The 16,185-nt window shown below is 57.5% G+C and overlaps 1 protein-coding gene across 7 annotated transcripts in view; it reads right to left on the bottom strand.

Annotated features, from left to right (window-relative positions):
- The window catches only part of MSI2 (musashi RNA binding protein 2), a 372,281-nt gene that overhangs the window by 66,013 nt on the left and 290,083 nt on the right, over positions 1-16,185 (bottom strand). For all 7 annotated transcript variants that reach the window (XM_036269141.1, XM_036269142.1, XM_036269138.1 and 4 more), the window contains exon 8: positions 7,976-8,058. In XM_036269141.1, the coding sequence (XP_036125034.1) occupies positions 7,976-8,058 (83 nt within the window). The remainder of the gene's footprint in view (positions 1-7,975; positions 8,059-16,185) is intronic.

Here is a 16,185-nt window from a genome sequence, read left to right on the forward strand (position 1 = left end):
CCTACTGGGGGTCAAGCCTGCAACCTGGGCATGTGCCCTGACCTGGAACTGAACCAGTGACCTCTTGGTGCATGAGATATTGCTCAACCACTGAGCCACATCGGCCAGGGATGCTCTGTGTTTTATTAAAATTCGCAATGGTGCCCTGGCTGCTCTGGCTCAATGGTTAGAGCATCAGCCCTTGGACCAGAGAGGTGCAGGTTCGATTCCGGTCAAGGGCACGTACCGCAGTTGAGGTTCAGTTCCAGGGGTTATACATGAGGAAACCAACTGACGAGTCTTTCTCACATTGATGTCCCTCTCCCTCTCTCTTCTTCTTCCTCTCCCTCTTCCTCTCTCCCTCCCACTCTATCTGAAGATAAATAGAAAAATATCCTCGGGTGAGGATTAAAAAAAAATTCTCGATGGCAGCGTGGAGGCGGTCATAAACCAGGACCATCAGCATCTCTGAATTAGGCGTCACGGGCTGGGTGTGAACAGAAGGAATTCCTTAAGATGAGGTGCTCCCTCAGAAATGCTTGGAGAGGGGCAAGGAGTGGAGAGGAGCTGGCCCCCAGCACCATGTGAGGCACTTGCCCAGTGACTGAGCCCCCACTCTGCCGGGCCCGAGGGCAGGGCCTTGGCCTGTCCACCGCAGTCCAGCCTAAAGGCGAAGGCGCCTGACTTCTCTGGGCCTCAGTGTTCTCAGTTGTAAAACAGTAACAGAAGCCCCTGCCCCACAGAGCTGAGCGAGCTACTGAATTAGACGAGCCCGTGCTGCGCACAGGTGGCTGGCTCGCTCCTTACTCTCCACACGGAGCCGGGCAAGTGCCCTGAAGGCGACACGGCCAGTTCACATCTGGGCTGCCCTAAACCCCAAAGACTGGGGAGCAGCCAGGAGCATGGACAAGCCATGCCCAGCCCAGCAGACTCGGGCGTGCCCACTGGCTTTCTCCGGGACCTGCGCCCTGCCACCAGGTGGGCTGTCTCCCGCTTTCCGTAGGTGCAGCAGGTGCACGGAGGGGGGCCAGAGGCTGCGTTATGGCTGGGGGGGGGGGGGCTGGTGGCAGCAACAGCTGTCCTCCTTCCGTCTCTGGGAAGCTGCAAGGACATTTCAGGGTGAAAAGACACCTCGGCCTCCAGCAGGTGCCCAAATTCTGCCCCCAGCCAGGGGACTTTGTCAGAGACCCTGCACGGATGGGCCCTGACTCGATTTCTCTATTTGAAAGAGAAGAAAAGGTGCACTGAGCGCCGGCACCGCCCAGGAGGTCCGCTGAGGAGCAGCCCAGCAAAGTCAAGGGGAACAGCCTCCTCCGGGGATCCCCCTGCTCCTCCCGTGCCCAGAGAGGAGGGGCCCTAGATATGAGAAAGAAAGACGCTCTGCTCTCCTCACCCCCCAACCATGGTGACCTCACCAGAGGACAGATGAAGGGCAAATGAGCCAGAACCAGGAGACTGTGAGGCTCCATTTCTTCTGCAGAAAGAGCATTAAACATTTGCCCTCAACCTCCTGGCCTGGCCCCTCACTGCTCTCCCTACCTCCCCGACACGCAAACCCCTCTGGCCCAATGACCAGGGCGCACAATGCATGCGTTCCAGTGCGCGCTGGGGGGGGGGGGGGCAGACAGACCCCCCTCCACGGAGACGCGGGATTCATTTGCTAAGAGCCTCTCTGGCACGTCCTCTTCTTTGCCTTCATCCAGCTTGTTTAATACCGCATCTGACATTCTCATTGTATAAATGGTAACAGAAGCAGAATGGATGGCTAAAATTAGCTTACGAGTGAGAATGATGCTACAAATAGGATGGTGAACACAGAAGCCTAGTTAATCCACCCACATCACTTCCCCCTCCTCCTCCTTTGGGCTGGTTCCCAACCCAGCTCTCAGACTTCCGGCTGAGGGGGAGCAGCCTGAGGGAGGGGACTGTGCCCAGTCACCGCGAGACCTGTCAGGTGGCAGCGCCCATGCCCACCCTAGCTGGGGCCTCGGTGGACCCCCAGCTCCGCAGCACCAGTTCCAGAGGTCAACCCAGGGCTCCCCTGGCGTCTCAGCCTCTGGCCCCTCCCACCCTCAAGGCTTGTCCCAGGGTTGACCCCCCAGGGTGCCCTGGGCAGGGGCAGCAGGCTTGAGGTCTCATCGGCTTTGCTTGGAGAAGGTTTTCAGAACCGCCCCCAAGGATGTTTCAGCTGAAGGGTCTGGGTCAGTTTCCTGGGAACCGCCCATCTGTGGCCCCCACCTGGCTCTGCTCTTCAGGGGGTGCACCTTCTCCTCACCTTGGGACCACCTCGCAGCCACAGCATGGAGGGTGCCCACCCCACACACCCGCCCTGCCCAGAGACGCGGCCCGATCCTGCGTGGGTCTGCACACCTGCACTTCACTGACCTGTAGCCGGTCCAGGGGCACCTTTGCTCGCGCTTACGCATTTGCTCAACACAGCGATTCTAAGAGTGGCAGCGGTGATGAGAACAGTAAGAAGACCTACCAATTTGCCAGAGCGCTGTCCTGGTCAGACTCCCTCACGAGCCCTACATCCCGGCCTCTCCCAGTCACATCACCTGTCTCGCCGAGCCGGGGCCAGTGCTGCGGAGCTGGTCCTAGGCCACAGCACGGGCGTCTGGCTCTGAGGTTTGTGGTGCCTGCTGCTGGAAGGCCTCTTGGGCTGATGGCACCCCACTGAGCATTCTTTCACTCCCCACTCGGGCGCCCCCCAGGACCGAAGGCACCAATACTTTCCACAGACTGTTACCCGAAACTCCATCGTCTGCTTGGGGCACCCCCGTCCCCATAGTCTGCCTCTGACTAGAAAAATGCTGACTCAGCCGCGAACCTGGGAGACCTCTTGGCTACAAGCCTTTCCAGGGCCTGGGATGAGCAGACCAGCCTGCTCTGAGCTCCACTGGTCTGGCGGGAATCAGAACGACAACGGGCCAGACCCAGCAGCTGCTCACTTTGTCAATGAGGCTCTAGGCTGCCCTAGCCACACCCGCTCACTCACCGTGCCAGTGGCTGCTTCTGCACTGGGCCGAGCTGAGCGGTGTGACAGACACGGCCCACAAAGCCAAAAACATTTACCATCTGGCCCTTCTGAAAAGTTTATTGGTCCCCAGCTTTAGGCCAAAGGGAAGGAACTTGCAGTTACCAAGAGAGTGCCCGGAGGTGGGATCCCTTCAAGGCCACTGGGTTCCACGTCCCACGACAGAGAAGGCCGAGACCCCAGGGCCAGGAGCCGCAGGGAGCTTCCTGAAAGCTGGCCATGGCCATGCCCTCCCTGCTGTGCAGGGGGAGACGGGGCAGACAGGTGGTGGACCTCCCACTCACAGGATACCCACTGGTGGGTCTGGGAGCCTCTACGTGATCCAGCAGGTCCCTACTGGGGGGACAGAGATGTTCGCATGTCACTAGGAGGACCCAGCCCTTCCCCCCAGTGAGGTGATCAATGCTCCAAGACCCACTCCGGTGGACAGGAGTCCTCCTCAGGGAGAAGACCTCGCCTCTGACCACCAGGGACTGTGGGTGGTGCCGAGAGCACCAGCCCGGTCTGGGGTCCCCTGACAGGTGTATCGTCTGGCTCCCTGCTCGCAGGGTCTCAGTTCCTTCACCCCAGATCCCTTCCTTCCAACATGGATGACGATCTGTGACCCACAACTCCTGCGTTACCTCTCGTCAGCTATGGTCCTTGCCCCATACTTCTCAGACCTTGATGTGCACACAAACCACTGAGCATTTGTCCAAGTGCAGATATTCTGATTTGGTAGGATGGGGGCGCTGCTGAGACTGTTTCTAACAAGCTTGCAAACTGCTTTTTCATAAGTCAGATCACCTTAAGGCACAGGAAGGACCATTTAAAGGCATCCTATAGTAATCCATGTATAAAGCAAATAAAAGCTTACATCCACCAGTCAAATCCATCCTGATTTTCCAACTATGAGGTCTGCCTCCGTCGGCAGCAGGGTATGGTGGGAAGAACCCGGGGCTGGACCCAGAATGACACAGGTGCAAACCCCAGCTCTGCCACCAAGAACTGTGGGTGTGGAGTCCCTTCACCACCCTGAGCTCACGCCCCCGACTGTAAAACGGGACAGTGACCCTCCCTCAGGACAGAAGGAGACCACGCTGACTTATAACTCCGTCACAGTGCCCGTCAATACCAACACCCTTCAGCTGAGTCAGCTGTGGGACCAGCCTCTGCCAGGGGTGCCCTCACCCAGGCCCCTTTCACACTGAACCCCAAGTCCCCACCCAGTCAGGCTGCTGTCACCTCCCTGACTCCATTTGAGGTGGGACTGAGCCAAGCCCCTGGGGGAGCCTGGGGCAGGTCTTTGTCCTCCCCGCCCCCACCCTGCGCCTGCCCGCCCACCAGGAGGCCGTGGAGGCGGCGCTGGCACTAATCAGGCGGCGCCCCTGCTGCTCAGAGCAGCTGCAATCAGGGCCGCGGCGGGAGGGTTAGCGCTCCCGCGCCTGGGCTTGCAGAGCGGCCGAGGTGTCCCTCTCCGGAGGGTCATCACGTGGCCTGCGCGTGTGTGCATCACTGACCTGTGCCAGGACGGAGGAAGGGGCTGAGCCTCGGCTCCGTGGGTGGGCGCTGAGCTGGGGTGGTGGCCAGCGGCCCCCAGGCCCTCGCTCACCTGTCTGGAGATCCATGGTGGCTGACAGACCGCTTACACCCGAGCTTAGCCCTTCTCCCCAGCGGGGAATTGGGCCCCGAGCGAGCCCGTCCCCTTTGCCTTCTCTTGGGAGAACATAGAACCACAGGGGCCACATGGCTGACTGGGCGGCCAGGGGCCTTGGAAGGTGTAGACCAGCTAGATGACCTGTAAAGTCCCCTTCAGCCTGGAGGGGGAACAGCCTGTTGGGTACAGAGTCGAGTGTGGCCTTGGCTTCAGGGCCTGAGGTCCAGTGCTGCACTGGCTGACCCTGTGGCCTGGGCAGGTTGCTGAGCTCCTCTCTGCCTCGCCTTGCCCGTCAGTGAAGTGGGGGTAATAACCAGCTCCTACAGGACAGTGGGTGTGACCCTCCAATGAGGAGAGGTGCAGAAAGCAAGCAGGCAGCAGGGCATGGAGTAGCCCTCAGAAATGTTAGCTACTGGCGGGATCTGTACGGGAGGCGCCATGTGGGGTCTTCTTGGCCACACCCCTGCTACCACCCTGGTGGTGACCTTCTCCGGCAGGGCCTCCACGGGGCGGGAGGCCGAGCTCCATGCTCCCAGCTCCCCGAGCAGCACTCATGCCTGCTGCTGGCTCCCCGGGACGGCGGGAACGGCCCTCATTTTTTAAATGCCCGGGAGACTCACCAACCAGCTCAGACGGGAAATGGCTCTGGAAACTGTGCTGTGCCTCAGGGTGGCCCCTCTCCAAGCCGTATCCCTCCCGTGACCCAGGATGGGGCCTCTTGAGGGCCAGGCCCGGGGTCTTGGGTTCAAGTCCTGTCTCTGTGACTAACCAGAGGTGAGCCCTTTCTCTCCCTGACCCGGGAGGATGAGCTCCAGGTGTTCCTGGGGCGCAGTTCTGCTCCCGCTGAGTTCACAGGTCGCCAGGGCTCCAGGAGATGGGTCTTGCACAGTCCAGTCTACAAAATGCTCCCCAGAAACCTAACAACGCCCGGCTCTGCTCGCCGGTCTCCGAGGTCTCCCAGTCGCCCCGTCTCTCATCTGAATTCTGTCCGTCGCAGTTTAAACTCATTTCCTCCCTTGGGGCCTCGGAGTAGGAACTAGGATCCACAGCAGTTCAGGATTCAGGCCCCTCTCCTCTCCCTCCAGAGGGGTTCGCCGGGAAGCCCTCTCCAGGCGGGCCCTGCACAGGCACCGAGCTCCGCCTTTGCACGGTGCCCCCCGGGCCCAGCACCCCACGAGGCAGTCATCACAGGCCCTTGTCAGGGGAGAGCCCAGGGAGGCCACCTCCCCACACCCCCTCCCAGTAGCTCCTAATTCTCCCTTCGAGCTCGGAACTGGAGGGCTGGGCTGGGCACCCCCAGGGACACCCCAAAGCCTATCTGTGATCCCAACCATTCCTCCTCACCCCTTCCTCTTGTCTACTTCCATTTTTGCTTATTCTCTTAAAGAACAAGCACCAGCCCCAGATTCAAAAGGACACAGAAACCCTAACGCTGTGAGCAGTGACCTGCACCTGCCACAGTCAGCCTGCACCTGGGTGGAAAAGGTGACACCTGTGAAATGATGGGGGCAATGGCTACAAACCTCTCTGGCTTCAAGCCAGGGGTTACCTTTCTGGGGCTGAAACTCGACCTTCTGATCGCCCCTGCATCATCTGGAGACTCATCCCCCCCACCCTGAAGCTCAAACAACTGTCTGTCTAGGTCAGACCCACGGTCCTTCCCTACCTGTGCAGCCCTGGGGCACATCCCCGGGCCCTGGTTTCCCACTCGTGTCTCGGGTTCACTCCAGAGCCAGCCGGTGCTGAGAGGCCACGTGCGTGCACTGGACGCAGCGCATGGCATGGGCTCTGGCCAGCTTACATCGGGCCTTCCCGACAAACCAGTAAGTCCTGGCAGGATGGGAATGGTGCCTGCCAGTGCCCTCGGCTGTGTCTTCCACTCCCTGTGCCCACGCGGCCCTCAGCAGGCTGGCACGGCACACCTGGCGGGCACGCCGGCAACTGGGCCCCGGAGGCAGGTTTCCTCTTACGAGGCCTGTCTCTCTAGTTTGAAGAATTGCAAGTAGGAACCTACTGAAAGAGAGAAGCACTGACTGGAAGGTACTGACTTCAGAAGGGGAAGAAAGCCTATGAGGGCACCTGCTACCCCCACACACTTATCCCCTGCACCATTTTAACGCCTGAGCTGACGCCTCGAATCCACACACGCAAAGAAACAGTATTTTCATCTCAGGTGCATATGATGGCTAGGAACAATAGCAACACTATTATTTTAGTGCCCTGGGAAAAAATTAGCAAGTCAAATATTGAATCAGGCCTGTAGTACCACATGCTAAGTAGATTGCTTTGATCTTATCCACACCGAAAGTTTTGTTATTGAATTTAAAGTCAGAGAACACATATCAGACCATATACAGTGAATATCTGAATGCATGGCTCAGAAGCAACGAATGTTCTGACTAAAGGAAGAAAATACCAAAGTTACAGCTGTGACTGAAACACAGATTTGCCCTCCTTCTCTTGGGGCTGGAGGCCCTGCTGGCCAACCAAACTGTTTTGGCTCCGAAGGACCTGCTGATGGCTAGAGAAGCACCTGCTGAGTTCCCATATTTTTGTAACTAACAAGGAAAGGGTTTGCACCCCCTACTCAATTTGAAGACAGGAGCTGGAGACAGAAAGCAAGCCAGTGTGCACAGGCTGCACATGGTATAGCGCCATCTGGTGGCCATTTCTCTGAGCAGCTCACCTGGCTCCCCAAACTTCCAATGATTCAACCTTACTCTCAGTGCTGAGGGTGCCCCCCAGGAAAAGGAGCTTTAGAGAGCGAAAGGGAGGGACAGAAGCAGCTGATCATGGGGATAAAAACTATCTGGTTGATCAGAGGGGAGAACTGTTACTTACCCAGCAGGGCCCAAAGAAAGACATAATTGGGTGGTAACCTTCATATCTAGGATATCCTGCCCACCCCAAAAATGCCAAGCCAAACAGCCAACGCTTATCCTAAGCCAGGGTTGGCAAACCACAACCTGCAGATCAGATGTGCCCCCTGCCAGCTTTTGTACAGTGAAGAGTTAAGGATGGTTTTTACATTTTTAAATGGTGAAAACAAACATTTTGCAACCCATGAGAATTGCATGAGAATCCGCTGTCAGTGTCCTGCTCATTCCTGGACGCTGTCTGTGGACACCTTCTCGCCGCAGCGGCGGAGTGGACTGACCCCAGTGCCCGGCCTGCGAAGTGAGGACGCTGACCATGTGGCTGAGCCCTCAGAGCCGGCCCGTGCCCACCTGCCCGCCTCCCGCGCGATGACGGGCGGAACAGCTGGCAGGACGAGCTGTGCAGCGGGGAAGGGGGGCGCCGCACTTCAGCCCCCACAGACTTACCATTTTATTATTGATTTCATGGAAATGAATCTCACAGACTTTCTCCACAACGTCTTCATTCTCAAAAGTGACAAAGCCAAACCCTAAAGGAAAGGGGGAAACAAAAACAAACACAGAGAGGGGGGTGAGTTCAGTTCCGACCGCCCAAGTGTGTCTCTGCTGTCTGCCCAGTGGCAACACGCTCCTGGCTGGGGGGGTGGGGGAAAGGGGCCCCGAGGTTGAGGAAGTGATTTCTAATTTGCATGGACACCTCTGCAATACTGAGGAGAAGTTAATGATTTCACCCACATGCGGCGGGTGCTTTGTGGCTCCCACTTGCCCCCAAGCAAACAAGAATTCTTCTTGTCTGTTATTTACAAGGATCAGAGCTCCGTGCGGCCGGCGGTGGGCAGCCCACGGCGGTGGGACCACCGCGGGGCCACGCCTGCCCTCTCCACGCTGGAACCGCCAGCCCTCCGGCCGGCCTCCAGACGGAGGCGGTTATTTGTCCTTTTCTTCCTGAATTACTTCCTCTAATACCTCATCAGGACATCCTGAGGCCTGGAAGAAGCTGTGAAAACCTTCGGGGCTCTGTTCTGCACAGGCATCCTTTTTCTACTGCGGCTTCAAAAGCGCTACAGATTTGGGGCAGTTTAAGGCTGTTTGATGCCTGCTGTCAGCCTGTCGGCTCTCCACTGTATTTCCTCAGCTGGGGACCGCCTTTGCTAGACAAGCCGTACTGAAGAATTTTGGCAGCGACCACTGCTCAGCATCCCGAGTTCCTCTTGCTGCCCCCTGTCCCTTGCTTTCGTCTCCTCCTGCCCCTGACAGGGTCTCCGGCACCAGCCCCGCCTGCGACCCCACTGGAAGGCGTTCACACAGGGCTGGCTGCAGGATGGCGCCCCCCCTTGGATGAAATGCAGCTGCAGTGTCAGTACCCACACCGCGAGGAACACAGGCAGAGGACAGACAGACCCTGATGGGAGGCCCGAGGCCTGGGTTGTCATCCTGGGAAGTCCCTTCCCCGCTAGTCTCGCACCTGCAAACTGTGGCGGTGAGCCCGCACCCGGCCCCACACCTCGAGCCACACCCCAGGCAGGACTGCCAGGCTCTCTGCTGTGGGCTGCCATCCGAACCCCTCTCCAAATTCACATGTGGGCATCGTAACCCCAATGTAAAGGAAGTGGGAGGTGGGCCCATAGGGGGCACGTAGGTCCTGATGGGAGAGCCCCCCGAATGGCTTCGTGCCCCGAGAAAAGACCGGAGCTGGCCTTTCCTCCCTCTGCTCTCCGCCGTGGACACAGGAGCCGGCTGCTCGGAACCAGGCAGCGAGCCTTCACCAAAAGCCTGGTCTTGCCGGCACCCCGATCTCGCCTTCCAGGCTCCAGAACCATGAGAAACGCGTTCCTGCCACATAAGCCCCTCGTCTACGGTACTTGGTAACAGCAGCTTGAACCCCCGGAGACGCTCTCCTCTCCCCGAGACGTGAACCTGGCCGAACACTAACCTGGACACACCGACCATGAGGACGAACATCAGAACGGAGGTTTGTATGGCAACAACTCGTGTTTCCTGTCCATGAGTACAAACAGAGATGCCTCCTTTTCAAGCTCTGTGTCTTTTTTGGTCCCAGAAGCCCGAGATGGAGAGAATCTCTCAAGTCCACCGCCACCGACTCCACAGAACAGCCGAGAACAGGCGGCGGGTGACCGAGCCCCCATCACAGCTCCCGCAGGCTCCAAGGGCCTAAGACGCAGGGCTAGGACACGCACACATGGCAACCGTGATCCCGATTAGGATACATAACTTAATACCACACACCGAACACCAGGCCGATGTTCCCGGCCCACAGTCCAGCCCACTACAGACACACAAGGCTGAGGGTCAGACACACCGTAAGGGGGACATGAGCCTCTGCTGCCAGGTTCAAAGCCACACGTCTCCCAGCGTCATCCTGCAGAAGCTGGGTCCTCGGACACAAAGATGTTTGCTAGAAAGAAAGCCCAACAAGAGACCACCCAGCAGGTCTCTGCAGAGAGCTGCATCTCGCCCTCTGGGTCCCCTCTGCTTGGGAGGCGCCTCCGCTGTGGCCCCTGGTCCCGTCTACCATGAGCAGAGGTGGACGAGAGCCACACCAGCGCCGTCTCCAGGTGATTTCTTGCTGGGCTTTGGTGTGCTGGCCCCACTAAAACCATCAGCTAGACCTCTCGGCCAGGGGCCCTGCAGCCCGAGAGGTCCACCCTCTCCTTCCTGCCCACCTCCAAGAGCTCACTCCCTGAGGACTCCCGAGAAGGGACCGAGATGCAGTGTCTTTGAAAGTGCTCGGGGAGGGCGGGTGGCCGAGCGGAGGGCGTGGGAATCTGCTGGCACTGGCCCCAAGGAGGGCAAGGCCGGGGCCTCGCTCACCGAGTTGCCAGGAGGCACAGAGCCCCTCACAGCGACAGGGCGGAGTCTGAGCACCTTGCCAGTCACCAAGACAATGTCCCAGCGCAGCGCTTCCTCCCTAAGAGGCATGCGCGGGAGGCTCCCACTCAAGGGGAGCACGTCCTCCGTGCAGGCACAGAGGCAAGGGCCACGTGAGGACGGCGGCAGAGGGGGTGTCACAGCCACAAGCCAAGGGTGCCGGGGCCACCAGGAGCTGGGAGGGGCGGAAGAGTGTCCTCCGGAACCTCTGGGGCAGTGTGGCCCTGCTGACACCTTGCTTTCAGGCTTCTGGTCTCCAGTCTGTGGTGATTTGTTGTGGTGGCCACTGAAAACCAAAACAGCCAGGTTATAGGTTCTGGCTGCCCTCCTGTGGGCGGGTCACACACGAGCTCCTCACGCCCGGCCAGCAGCTCGACCTGGGTAGGAGGCAGGCGAGTGTGGACAAGGCCAAACCCCTCTGTGCCATCGGGAAAGAGCACAAAGCCAGTCTGGCCGGGGCAGCACTCCATGGGCCCAAGGACAGCGGCTTGCAGCCAGCCTGCTGCTGAGCACGGGATCCTGGGTAAGTCGAGTCACCACGGGGCAGGGCGGAGGGCACGGCCACGGCAGCTGCTTCCCTGCTTCGACCCTGCCTTCCTGCGCTGCTGCGCAGATAAACCACTGCCCGAACTCCGGACCCAATGCCACTCAGGGCGCTGCTGCCCCGAGTTCCCCTTGGTGCACCGCTCAGACACAGGGGTTACAGTGCTGACTGTGCACTGGGCAGGGCGGGGGCAGGACTCGGATATTCTCCCTCCGTCCCTTCCCTAACCCTACGGGCCTCAAATTCAAGCATCACAAACATGATTCTCCTCATCGGAGAGCACCTGACCTCACGCTCTGAGCCTTGGATGCACCAAGTCAGATGTCAAGACTCATTTGTGGTATTTTAAAGATCTGTATCATTTTAACAACCCTGTCTGTTTGGCCCAAACACAGAAAGCAACCTTGATTATGTCTAAAATATGTATTTATTCCATTTGGAGAAAGCAAGAAACAGTTATCAATAAATGTTATTCCTTAACATCTAATCATTTTTATCTCACATTACCATTTACAACGAAACAGTAACCCAGTGGCAAACAACCCCCAAAATAAATTAAACTGCGGCGTGAAGGACAAAACAATGAGGTTAGAAATTTGGGAGGGGTAGGGTGGCAGGTGGGAAAAATTCTCTTTTGGCATCCAAATCTTCTTTTTCGAAATTTTTCTATTGGGTGAAATGCATATAACAAAATGCACCTTTCACCACTCCACGCGTACCGTCCAGGGCAGCGCCGGGCACCCGTCACCACCGCCACCGCCGCTCCCTCCCCACCGCACTGAAATCTGGACCTCCAGCGGCCCTCCCGCTCCTGCGCCCTGGTCCCCAGGAGCCGCCTTGTGCTCCCTGCCACTACGCACTGGACCATCCCAGGTGCCTCGCGTAAGGGGAGTCCTGGTTTACTTCACTCGGCATGACGTTTTCAAGGCATCGTGGTCTTTCGAACAATCTGTGGGGTGAGTCTTCCTGACGGGGGGCAGGAAGGACTGACTATTTCCCTCCCGCTTCTCCACAAGAGAACCCCAGAGAAGCAGAAACAGGCTCCGGAAAGCCCGTCACACTGAGGCACAGCACCAGGCCTAAGAAATGCATCAAGGTTCTTGCTCAAGAGGCAAGTGAGCCATGTGCCCCTGGGGAGCCCCTTCACCTCTCCGCCTCCAAAAGCAGGGAGGAGGGCGCGTGGGCTGGAGGCCCCCCGGTCCTGCCAAGGCAAGGACTCGGGTCCACAGTGCGTCTCCGAGACCTGGGCCCTTTGGGGGCCCCCTGGGAACATGGGCATCTTGGACTCAGGGCAGCAGTTGACAGGGAGCATTTAAAAATGAAATTCGACATCACTCTCCTGAATGAAGCTATTATTGGGAACGAACAGTAAGAGATAAGCATTTAACAGTCAAACCCTTTTTCCCTCTTTTATTCAAATGAACAAAACTAAATATTCATCTGAATAATACCAAGCTATGAAAAAAAAAATGCATACAGAAAAGAAGAGAAATCTGAAAACAAGACACCTCGAAATTAAAACGACCTGCTCCCCACACAGCCGCGGAGCCGACCATTTACAAAGACTTCGTTAGGTCAGGGAGGGGAGCTGGGAGCGGCCTCCTCCCAGCCTCAAAAACATCTTCTCTCATCACACAGGCCGACGAATGCGACCAGGCCGTCGGGCAGGGCCCCATGCATCTCCAGTGAAAATCGATGCACGTCAGGAGTGAACACATGTGGTTAGTGGGGGAAAACCACCCCAGGTTGTTGAGTTTACTCTGACTTTACGCCATCAGGAATGTAAGGTATGTGGCCGCCAGTGTATTTATAACTCATGCAACCTCCTCCCACTAATAACTCAGTGTCTGCGGGCTGCTTCCAGGGTCAAGGGGAGAGACTTGGGTTTGGGCGTGGGGAGTCCTTCTGGTTTCAAAGTGTTCTGCATACATCACTCATCCTACCTGGCCCAGGCAGCCTGTGAGAGGCGGAGCAGGCTCTGCCATCACCATTTTGCTTAACTGCGCAGAACAGTTCAATGTCTTACCCACAGTGACACGCGGCCCCTAAGCCGGGGCAGGGCATCAGAGACTTTCTGGGGTCAGTAAGATGACTGTGTTTGGTGGCTCAGAGAGAGTGAAAACCTGGGCCACGAGGCACAGGGGGCTGTGGGCTTCGTCACAGAGACGACCCCATTCAGCTGAGCGTCTGTTGGTGACATTTCACCCCAGGCTGCCCCGGCCCCCAGCTCAGAGCATCACCGAGCCGCCTCTATGGGCTACAGCAGGTTGAGCAAACTGGTTCACCCACCTGGAAGGGTTTCCTGGGGCTGGATGAAGGCCCCTCCGACATGGGGGCAGAGAGGAGCAGTATGCGGAGGCACAGTGGTGGGTGGCTGTACGTGCCCTGGTCTGCCCTACACACGCAGCTCAGAAGAGCGATCGGTTCTGAGGAAGCCTCTGCGAGAGGAACAGTGCGTCCCGCTCACGGCTGCCGCCCTGGTGCGCGGTGCCCAGCACCCGAGACTGGTGAGAGCCAGTCCGAGTCAGCCCTGAGCATGTCCAGACATTCGACACGGGGCAAGAGGTGGGCCACAGCCCAGCTGGGTCTGCCTCATGCCCAAGAGGCAACACGGACCTTGGCAGATGAGAACCTCACTTCCCCCATGGTCATGTCTAATGTCTAAGGCGGTGATGTATGCTCAGTGTGCGTTCGCATGTCATTCTACACAGAGCTCATCTCCACGTCCTGAGCAGCCATCCTCACTCGGTCTTCTCGTCTCCGCGGTACGGCGGAAACGCTGGCCCCCTGCATGGAGGAGGAGCGGAGGCCCAGGGGCTCGTCCCGCCACAGTCCACTGTCTTCACTTGACGGTGGGTTCCTTCTAAACCCGCATCTCCCCATTCTAAAGCTGCCGCATGACCAGCTCTAGAACCCTGCCCCTCCACAGGTCCCTGTGAGAACCTCTCCACGGTGGGAACGGCCCCCCATGACCCACAGGAGGAGAGCATGTGGGAAGCACGTGCTCATCTATTCCAGGTGAAGGCTGCTCCCGCCTGTGTGCCCGGGTCCTTCGGTATCAGGGCAGCTGAGGGACACGGAGGTTTTTCCGCAGCACACAGCAGAAAGGACATTTGTAAAGAAAACCACGCAGAGCCCCCCTGAGCCAGTCTCAGCTGGGGCGGCACAGGAGTGGCTTCTCCAGACGTACGCCTGAAACGAGGCCGGTGGTCAAGCAGATGCCAGAGACTTCCTGCAGCAAACGGGCTCTGTGATGAGTCGGCCGCGCTGGAGGGATACACAGGGAAGACTCACTTCCCTGGCCTTATTAAGAACAAAGAACAGCCCTGGCTGGTTTGGCTCAGCGGTTAGAGCGTCGACCTGCGGTCCAGAGACACCTGGGTTCGGTTCCTGCTAAGGGCACGTACCTCGGTTGCAGTTTGTCCCCGGCCCTGGTTGGGTTGTGCGGGTGGCAGCCACTCGATGTGTCCCTTTCACATCGATGTTTCTCTCTCTCTCTCTCTCTCTTCCTTTCTCTCCCTTCCACTCTATCTGAACAAAAAATGGGGGAAAAAATGTCCTTGGGTAAGAATAAAAAATTAATTAAAAAAAAAAAAAAAAGAACAAAGAACAGGGCAGGCACGCTGACCCGGGGTGCACACAGGACTTAGCTCAGGGGCTGGTCAGACAGACACTCGGGCCGGGAGGCCATGGGAGGCAGATGCTTGCTCGCCCAGGCCCGGCAAACAAGTCTGTGAGGATTCCAGGGGTGTGCAGCCGTCCCCCCACATAGCACCCCTCTCTCCTCCCCTTCAGGGTGGCACTGCAGCCCTCCCACGGTGGCGTCACTCATGCACCTGCTTCCTCGTTTACACCAGGAGTTTGGCAGCTGGTTGCTGTAAACTATAATAAAATGCCTTTCCAAAAAATGAAGGAATGTGACCAGACATGCCAGACATCATGGTATTAAAGCCATGTCAATTAATTTCTCCCCCTGCTTGATAAACGAGCCCCATTCCATCTCTTAATAATGAGGAGAGAAACAAGAAAAGTTGACACTTAGTTTAATTTATTTTCTCAACTTGCCTGGTCATATTTCTTTCCGCCTTGCAGAGCTGGCTGGGGCTGTGGGAATTACAAGTGGCTGGTGCAGGCCAGGCACAGATCGGTGCGAATCGACGCGGGTCTCCTTCTCCCCACACCCACTTACTCAGGAGGGGGCGCCTAGGAGAGCCAGCTCCCACCTGCGCCTCTCCGACCACTTCGGGGGTGGGGGAGTGGGGGGGGAGGGAGAGATTTCAGGTGTGTGGGGAATCAGATAACAGAGATGACACTATCAGATTTCCAATCCAGCATGGAGGAACTGCTCAAGACTGAATTCCCTAAATTAATATTAAGCTACGTTGGCAGCATTTGCCAGAGGGGAGCCAATTTCTCAAATGGAGAGGTGTGTTTCTTTCCTCTTCAGCCCATGGATGCTCCAGCCAACCCCACCTGACCTTGAAACGTGAGCATCAACCTTCGGAGAGTCAGACGCCAACCGTGAATCAGCAAGCGTGTCATTAAAGCTTTCATTATAAGTGATGTTTCCACATGGCCACCATAACCTCAGGACCATGGATGGAGGTCAGACCATAGACCCAGTTGGGGAGAAAGTGCTCCTGAACCAGTGTTTCTCAGCGTGGTCCCTCACAGGCCTGTTGGGGAGGGGCTCGTTTACCATGCAGCCCCTGGCCGGCCGGCCCCTGGCACGGCTCTGTGGGCATGACCAGGAGCCCGCAGTCCCGCCAGCTCTCTGGTGTGTCCGATGCCTGCTCAAGTCTGTCTCGGCTCTGTTTGTCCCAATTCAGGACAAGCAGAATAGAGGTTATCTGGTTTAAAAAAAGGATCCAGAACGTTCCACAGAAAAGAGACTCTCTAGGCTCCCCTCTCACATGAAGGAGGAAACTAAGAAGCCTCTGATCTCCTCTCACGGAAAGTTGGACCTCCCAGCCCCACGGGCCGCCCTCATCCACGGCAGGGGGAGATCGGGGCGAAGATGACGCTTCTCTCTTAGGCTCAGGGAAGGATCGGGAACCAGCTCATACTAAAGTGCAAAGGACTGATGTTGCTTCAGCTCCCAGAGCTACCAGTGATTTACTTGTATCAAAATCCTTATGCAAAGCAATTAAATTTTACTTTAGAATTCCAAACAATTATTCAGAAGGTGGGGGATTTTTTTTTTGGGAGGCACTTCCTGGTCCAT

This window comes from Molossus molossus, unplaced genomic scaffold (assembly GCF_014108415.1).
Source record: "Molossus molossus isolate mMolMol1 unplaced genomic scaffold, mMolMol1.p scaffold_m16_p_19, whole genome shotgun sequence".
Classification (NCBI taxonomy): Eukaryota; Metazoa; Chordata; class Mammalia; order Chiroptera; family Molossidae; genus Molossus; species Molossus molossus.